General features: G+C 46.8%; 1 protein-coding gene across 6 annotated transcripts; it reads left to right on the plus strand.

The window, feature by feature from the left end:
- The first annotated feature begins 367 nt into the window (after positions 1-367).
- UBIAD1 (UbiA prenyltransferase domain containing 1) lies at positions 368-8265 on the plus strand. 6 transcript variants are annotated; one of them, XM_060276250.1, is made up of 5 exons: positions 368-520; positions 1647-1768; positions 4007-4079; positions 4750-5314; positions 7369-8265. In XM_060276250.1, the coding sequence occupies exons 4-5, from the start codon at positions 4792-4794 to the stop codon at positions 7854-7856; spliced, it is 1011 nt and encodes a 336-aa protein (XP_060132233.1). In that variant the 5' UTR covers positions 368-520; positions 1647-1768; positions 4007-4079; positions 4750-4791; the 3' UTR covers positions 7857-8265. The 6 variants fall into 6 exon arrangements, with proteins under 6 accessions (XP_060132233.1, XP_060132232.1, XP_034976777.1 ...); XM_060276249.1 differs by lacking the exon at positions 1647-1768; XM_035120886.2 differs by lacking the exons at positions 1647-1768; positions 4007-4079 and having other exon boundaries at positions 368-611.
- Positions 8266-8492: the final 227 nt, after the last annotated feature.

The following is an 8492-nucleotide window of genomic DNA, read 5'->3' on the forward strand; positions in this document are numbered from 1 at the left end:
TAGGATCCTGCCTAATTAAGTTAGCCCTCTGGTTTCTCTGAAAATCCCCCCTTCCCGCAAAAAAATAAAATAACAAAATAACACCCCCCCAAGTGTGACGCAGGAGATCAGGGGCTGAATGACGCAGGAGATCAGGGGCTGAACCAAAGCAAGCCAAGACAACGCAGGAAATCATTTTACAACAGGCTGTACTTATAGAAACTATATATATGAAAGGCCGGGTTCCAGGAAGAATCTGGCGTGAATAACCCGCCTGACCCGGGAAAACCAAGTAAAGAAGCAAGCAAGCAAACACCCGACACGCGGTCTTTCAGCTCGCCGGCCTCCCTGGGACGGAACCTTTGGCTCCGAAGGAGTTCTGTTTCCGGCCGGGCCGCTTTCGGAAGCGCACGCGCTTCGGGCGCCCGTGGGCGGGGGAGAGGAGAAGGCAGCGGACCCGCCGATGGCAGAGGCGAGCCGGAGCCGGCGTCGTCGGCGGGGGAACTGGGGCTGCTCGGGAGCCGCCTTCTCTCGGCGCAGGGTGAGTCCTGAGCGGGGAGAGGTTCCCTACTTCCAGCTTCCTCCCCGCCCCCTCAGCCCGGACTTCGCCTGCGCTCCGCCACCCCTGCAGGGTAGGACGCTGCTGCGGAGGCTGCCGCCCCGCGGAGGCTGGAGACTGGGGTGGGGCCGGGCCGAGGGCCTCTCGCCTTTCTTCTGGGCTTGAAGTGGCCCGGCTTCCTTAATGCTCGCGGGAGGAGGAGGCGGGCAAGCGGGGCTTCGGCGTCTCTCCACCTCCTCGGACGGCAGAAGGGGACAAGGCGGGGTAGGGCTTGCGTGACCGGTATGGAATTAATTCTCTTGGTTATAATGTATATGTTACTTTTCTATATCCTGCATTTTGACTTAGCTATCTGGAGAGCAGGGGCTCAAAAGACCCAGTTTGGCTACATATGTTACTTTTATATATCCTGTATTTTGATTTTTCTGTCCTGAGAGCAGGGGCGGAACCAGGCTCAATGACCCAGTTTGGCTATATATGTTACTTTTATAGGTAGATTCTATATTCTGATTTTGATTTTTTTTTTTCTTTCCACATATTTTTTATTAGATTTTTTGTTTTGCATTTTAGAATATTCATTTAAACAACCTTAAAATATCAATGACTTTCCCACTTCTCTTTCCGTGGTTCATTTTGCAAAACAGAAATCCCTGTATATTTCATATACTGTAAACTAATTCAATATTCCATTATTACATCCATCAAAACTTATTTACACTGTTGAATTTATCTCAGTACTGCCCACATTTTCAACGTACACAATTTCCCCCCAAATATTCAATTAACATTTTCCAGTCTTCTTTAAACGTACAGTATGTTGTTTTTGTTCTCTTAGAACAAGAAATATGTTAGGTCCACAAGCTGCGCATATTCCATCAGTTTAAGTTGCCATTCTTCTATAGTTGGGACTTTGCTTGTTTTCCATTTTTGGGCTAACAAAACACGTGCTGCCGTGGTGGCATACATAAATAACTTTTTTTGACACCTGGGAATTTCTGCCAGAATTATCCCCTACAAAAAGAACTCTGGTTTTTTGGGGGGAAAGTACTTTAAAACATTTTTTTCTAGTCATTATGAATTTTCCCAATATTCCTTTACCCTTTTACAGATCCACCACATATGATAAAACATACCCTCAGTCTCATTGCATCTCCAGAACTTATCTGATTCAGTCTTATACATCTTAGCAGGCCCACTCGGAGTTACATACCATCTGTGAATCATTTTCAGGTAGTTCTCCTTCAAGGAATAAAAAGCTGTAAACTTCAGGTCGCTCTTCCAAAGCTTTTCCCAGAGATTAAAATCTATATTCTGCCCTATATTTATTGCCCAATGTGTCATACAGACTTTGAGACGCTCATCTTTTGTTTCCTAGTGTAATAACAGATTGTGTATTTTGATTTTTCTGTCTGGAGAGCAGGGGCAGAACCATACTCAAAGACCCAGTTTGACACACACACACACACACACCAGCGTACTCCCAGGCCCACCTCAATGGTTCCCTTCTGGAGGCTTCATTGGGGCAAAAAAAAAACCCTGGCTAACACACACACACATAGCTATGGGTCTGCTGGGGAGATCACTTCACACAGGGGTTTGACTTAACTCCCCACCCTCCACCGACTGTAGAGTCACACCCTATTGTCTCTTGAGGTAGGTAGACGCCAAAAACAACTACATTTATATGCCACATTTCTCCCCCCCCCCAATCCCGCTCTCCCATTTCATCCTCACAACAACCCTTTGAGGTAGGTTAGGCCGAGAGACTAATTAGTGAGCTCCATCATGGGGATTTGAACCCAGGTCATAGTCTGAATCTGCAACCACACTGCCGTAATTATTGTTATTGCTTATTATTAGCACCCAGCAGTAACATTGGAGTTCAAAATTGAAAGCTGTTTAAAACAGCTTTAGAATAGCAAAGAAGAAGTAGTTTATTGTAGCACATTGTGTTTATCTAGTTTTTGGTTTGCTTTTGTATTTATTACAGGGGTTAACGAAGCAGGAATGTTGAATGTTGAACAGGCAAACTGTTCTGGCTTCCATATTGCCATAAGGGTGTAAAATGTCTGTTCTGTTAATAAATCTATGGTTTGAATGTTTAACTGCATACTACCAGTTCCAGAGCAAACTTGTCTGAAGTGCTGGCTGATGCTTTCAATACTTATCTGTCTAGTACATATTGTGTTTGTTGTTTTGTAAACCGCTTGGAGACTGTCTTGTTGTTAAGGAGGGGGTATGTAAAAATATTAGGTAAATAAATTAATCTCAGTAAGTTCTACAATCATGCATTTTAAAATAACTAAAAATAAGTTTAAAAACAACTAAAGAGAGGTCATAAAAAAGTGTTGCTTTAAAACTTACTGCTGAAAGCCCTGCTGTGAATTACTGTGGGCTTCTGACATTTTAGAGACCTCAGAAACTCTTTACACAGGGACGTCCTTGGCATGTAAAGGCTAAGGCAGACTTTCAAGGAAAATAGCAGGGTGACAGGTGGAAGTTGGGCAAGTAATGCTTCAAATGCCCATCACACATTGTTTTATTTCAGTCTGCTCCTGATTAATCCACGTGTTTTAATTCAGTGCTCATTTTAATGGCAAGTTTCATCAGCCTGATGTCCTCTGGATGTTTTTGGCTGCACCACACTGGCGACGGGAAGGGAGGCTTTGTTCCTTTGTTTCAATTTGGGTGTTTCTGACTATATTTATGTTTTATTATGGCGTGTCCTATGTGGTTTAGGCAGGGACCAGTGTGCCCTGTGCTATTTCAGAACGTTTGCCTTCTCTGAATCGCTTTGAGCACAGTGGAAAATGTGGATATGTTTTTTTTAAAAAAAATGGCTGGAAGGTGGTTTAAGACTACGGCTGTTGTGAAAAACCTTTTAATCAGTAAACTAAATCAAACCTGAAACCTTTGAAAGTGTCGGGCTCTCCTTCCTTGGAGGTTTTTAAGCGGAGGTTAGGTGGCCCCTGAGTTGCAGGGGGTTGTAGTCGATGCCCCTTTGGGGCCTTTCCAACTTTACAGTCCTATGATTGTGTAATTCCTTGAAAGGGTGGTATAGGGGTTGGGGAATGCACCTGTTGAAATTTTATTAGATAAACCTGCAACCCTCCAGTACACTACACTACACTACACTACAACTCCCATCAGTCCCATTTTGTGTTTTTTTAAAATAAAATTCGATTAATCAAAATTAAATCAATACAATTTATCAATACTACAAGCGACTATTGTATGTCCTATTGTATGTTTGAAAATGTTGTCCCTATTTTCAAAAAGGGGAAAAGAGAGGACCCAAACAATTACCGCCCAGTGAGCCTGACATCAATACCAGGAAAGATTCTGGAGCAGATTATTAAGCAAACGGTCTGTGAGCGACCTAGAAAGAAACTCTGTGATCACAAAAAGTCAGCATGGGTTTCTGAAAAATAAGTCATGTCAGACTAATCTGATCTCATTTTTTGACAGAATTACAAGCCTGTTAGATGAAGGGAACGCTGTGGATGTAGCCTATCTTGATTTCAGCAAGGCCTTTGACAAGGTGCCCCATGATATTCTTGTAAAGAAGCTGGTAAAATGCGGGCTAGACAATGCGGTGGATTTGTAACTGGTTGATTGACCGAACCCAAAGGGTGTTCATCAATGGCTCCTCCTCATCCTGGACAGTAGTGACTAGTGGGGTGCCACAGGGTTCTGTCTTGGGCCCAGTCTTATTCAACATCTTTATCAATGACTTGGATGATGGGCTTGAGGGCATCCTGAGCAAGTTTGCAGACGACATCAAATTGGGAGGGGTGGCTAATACCCCAGAGGACAGGATCACACTTCAAAATGACCTTAACAGATTAGACAACTGGGCCAAAGCAAACAAGATGAATTTTAACAAGGAGAAATGTAAAGTACTACACTTGGGCAAAAAAAAAGAAAGGCACAAATACAGGATGGGAAACAGAGCGTTCCACCAGGTCGGGGCCAGTGTTGAGAAGGCCCTGGTTCTAGTAGAGGATAATCTGATTTCCTTCGGGCCCGGGACCTCTAAGGTATTACTGTTTATGGACCTTAAGGTCCTCCGCAGGCCATACCGGGATGGATGGTCCCATAAGTACGAGGGTCCTAGGCCGTAAAGGGCTTTAAAAAGGGGCAAGGGGCAGGTTTTCCTCAGATTTAATGAACCACCACATAAATTTCTATTCTTCCTTTCCCCTTTTCAGGTTCACTTCTGACACCTGGTGTTGCAGCAGCCTGTTTGAACAATGGAAGCAGAAGATGAGATGGAAAAGATCAATATTGTCAGCGAAAACAACCAGGAGAGTGAGCCAGAAGATCAAGGAGAGGCGCTGCTGGGCACCCCGAAGAGCCTGCCCAGCACCTGGCAACACAAGTGTGCCTCTTATGTCCTGGCCCTCCGCCCCTGGAGCTTCAGCGCCTCCCTCACCCCAGTGGCCCTAGGCAGCGCTCTCGCCTATCGCTCCCTGGGGACCTTGGACCCTGGGCTCCTGGTTGGCAGCGCAGTTACCGTCTTGGCTGTCCACGGGGCTGGGAACCTCGTGAACACCTACTATGACTTCTCCAAGGGGATCGATCACAAGAAGAGTGATGACCGGACCCTGGTGGACCGGATATTGGAGCCCCAGGACGTGGTCAGATTCGGGGTCTTCTTGTACACCCTCGGCTGCATATCAGCGGCCTGCCTCTATTGCCTCTCTACCCTCAAGTTGGAGCACCTAGCCCTGATCTACTTTGGAGGGCTCTCTAGCTCCTTTCTCTATACTGGAGGTAAGGAATCCTCACCAACACGTGCAGACCTTTTCTTGTTGCAGAGCATCTTTCCCCGACCTGGGATCCTCCAGGTGGGGCCCTCCAGTGTGAGAGCCAGTGTGGTGTAGTGGTTAAGAGCGGTAGACTCGTAATCTGGGGAACCGGGTTCGATTTCCCGCTCCTCCACATGCAGCTGCTGGGTGACCTTGGGCTAGTCACACTTCTCTGAAGTCTCTCAGCCTCACTCACCTCACAGAGTGTTTGTTGTGGGGGAGGAAGGAAAAGGAGAATGTTAGCCGCTTTGAGACTCCTTCAGCGGGATATCAAATCCAAACTCTTCTTCTTTTTCTTCTTCTCCAAATCCTTGGGAGTCGAGAGTCCAAAGCTTTAGGAGGGCACCAAACTTAAGGTGTAGGCTGTTAAAGAAGAACTGGGCAATATCTGGTTTTCAACATTGTTCTGTATCACAAGCTTAAACATTGTGATATACCAATATATCACGATGTCTGAAATAAGGATGGAGCATTGGCTGGCTTCACAGTTTTCCCCACATTGTGATTTTTGCATAGCACACACAGCCACAATTCACGATATATTGCCAGGTAAAAAGTTACGAAACCGATTTCACAATATGGACTTCAAACCGGGTTTGGACAATATATCAATATAGCCAGATTCAGTAGCTGAGGCGACAGGGGTTCTGTGCCAAATTTCTGTGATTTAGGTTTAGGGCTGTGCGATACCTGGTTTTCAACATTGTGATATATCACCAGCTAAACACTGTGACTGAAATAAGAAGAAGAGTTTGGATTTGATATCCCACTTTATCACTACCCAAAGGAGTCTCAAAGCGGCTAACAATCTCCTTTCCCTTCCTCCCCCACAACAAACCTCTGTGAGGTGAGTGGGGCTGAGAGACTTCAAAGAAGTGTGACTAGCCCAAGGTCACCCAGCAGCTGCATGTGGAGGAGCGGAGACACGAACCCGGTTCCCCAGATTACGAGTCTACCGCTCTTAACCACTACACCACACTGGCTCTCTTAACCACTCTCTTAACCTCTTAAGCATGGAGTTACATAGAGGAATTGGCTTCACAGTTATTCCTGCATTGTGATTTTTGCCATGTTGATCATCTATGTTGCCTTTTGCCAAAAAATTATCAATATAGGGCATTTTGCAAACATACGTTTTAGAGAAGCATTATCCCTGTTACATCCCCAGCAGCTAGATGATTTAGATTATCCTTTCATAAATGAGTGCAATGGAGTCCAGTAAGTTCTAAATATTATTTTTCGTTGTACGGGTCTTAATTTGAGGTCCAGAGACACCCTTGTTATAGAACTTAACACAATTGCTTGGTTGTGATTGAGATCCCCAATTTTTTTTCTTCATTCCTCCTTTCATAACTGCATATCAAACTGGTTTGCTACTAAGGAACATTTATATATGGTAATTGTGGGATGGTGTTTCTGTTTGTTTGTTTGTTTGTTACATAAGAGTTAATTGACTCTTTAATATCTGGGGTCTCTGAGCCGCAGAAGGTCTTTTGTAGGTTTAAGACTTCCACACTTCTGGTCTTCAGTTCATGGGTGATAAGGCTGTCGGTGCCCACTAGCCGCAATGGCTATGCTCTGCTTCCACTATTGAAGGCCACATGCCTGCAAACAAAAGTTTCTAGGAATCAGTAGCAGGGAGAGCACTGTTGCACATGGGTCTTGCTTGTGGTGTTCCCATGATGGGAGCAAACTGGTTGGCCACCATGAGATCAGGGAGATCAGGAAGTTGCCTTCGCCCTGATCCTGTCGGGCTCTCATTGTGGTATTATTATTTATTGCATTTATATCCCACTCTCCCCCCCCCCCCAAGGACCTCAAGGTGCTGCACGTGGTTCTCCTCATTTAATTCCCACAACCACTGTGTGAGTTAGGTTATGTTGAGAGGCAGCGCCTGACCTGTGCTCACCCAGAGAGCTTAATGGTAAAGTGGGGAGGGGAGGGGAGGGGATTTGAACCCTTGTCCCAGCTTGCCACTCTAACAGCTACACCTGTCATTCTGCTCTGTTGTAACCGCAGGCATTGGCTTCAAGTACGTGGCACTGGGCGACGTGGTGATCCTCATCACCTTTGGGCCGCTGGCCGTGATGTTCGCCTATGCCGTGCAGGTGGGCTACCTGTCGGTCTCGCCCTTGCTCTACGCCGTCCCGCTGGCCCTGAGCACCGAGGCCATCCTGCACAGCAACAACACCCGGGACATGGAGTCGGACCGGCAGGCCGGCATCGTCACCCTGGCCATCCTCATTGGGCCAACGTTCTCCTACTTCCTGTACAACGCCCTCCTCTTCCTGCCCTACCTGGTCTTCTGCGTCCTGGCTACCCGCTACACCATCACAATGGCCCTCCCGCTCCTCACCATCCCCATGGCCTTCTCCCTGGAGAAGCAGTTCCGCAGCCAGAGCTTCGTCAAGATCCCCCAAAGGACAGCCAAGCTCAACCTCTTGCTGGGACTCTTCTATGTCTTCGCCATCCTCTCGGCACCCCCGGGGTCCCTTCCGAAGCTCTAGGAGGAGGGAGTTCTGTGGAGGTGGCCGTGGCTGGAAACTCCGGGTTTTCCCTTGAGAACTGGGTGCAGTGGAGGTCGATCCATCGGAGCGAGAGGGGCCGCTGCCCCACCAACTTCGGATTGCATCCAGTCTGTTGTGGGTGGGGTCCTGGCTGTCGGCTTCCTCCTCCTCCTTAGTCTCAGTATTGCCATTATAAAACTCAGTATGGAGGAAGAGGAGGAGGATGGGGGCAAAGCTGGGATTGGCTGGTTCTACCTGTCATTCTCTCTGACACCACCTTCTCCGGGGCCCTCTCTGCCTTCTGCCACACCTGTATTGGTGGGCATCAGCTTCCACTGCATGGGCAGTGCTCGTGGGGTTATATTTCTCAGAGAACAAGAATTAGAGGTCTATCAATTGATGTTTTTAATTTTTTTTGTCTTAATGGTTTAGGGGTGACCAGGCCGTGACCTGGAGTTGCAGAAGTCCTGCTCATGGGATCCCTCTGTAAAAATGCCTTCTTTTCAGGGGGCGGGGGGAGGAAAGAGATAGGAAAGCTTAGCTCCCAATGGAAATTTCCTTTGTTCTCCCGCCACTCCCCAAAAGTTGGTTTTGAAAATAAATGTTTAAAGAAACTGTCCGGCTTTCTAGGGAAGG

Source organism: Zootoca vivipara, chromosome 6 (genome assembly GCF_963506605.1).
Source record: "Zootoca vivipara chromosome 6, rZooViv1.1, whole genome shotgun sequence".
Taxonomy (NCBI): Eukaryota; Metazoa; Chordata; class Lepidosauria; order Squamata; family Lacertidae; genus Zootoca; species Zootoca vivipara.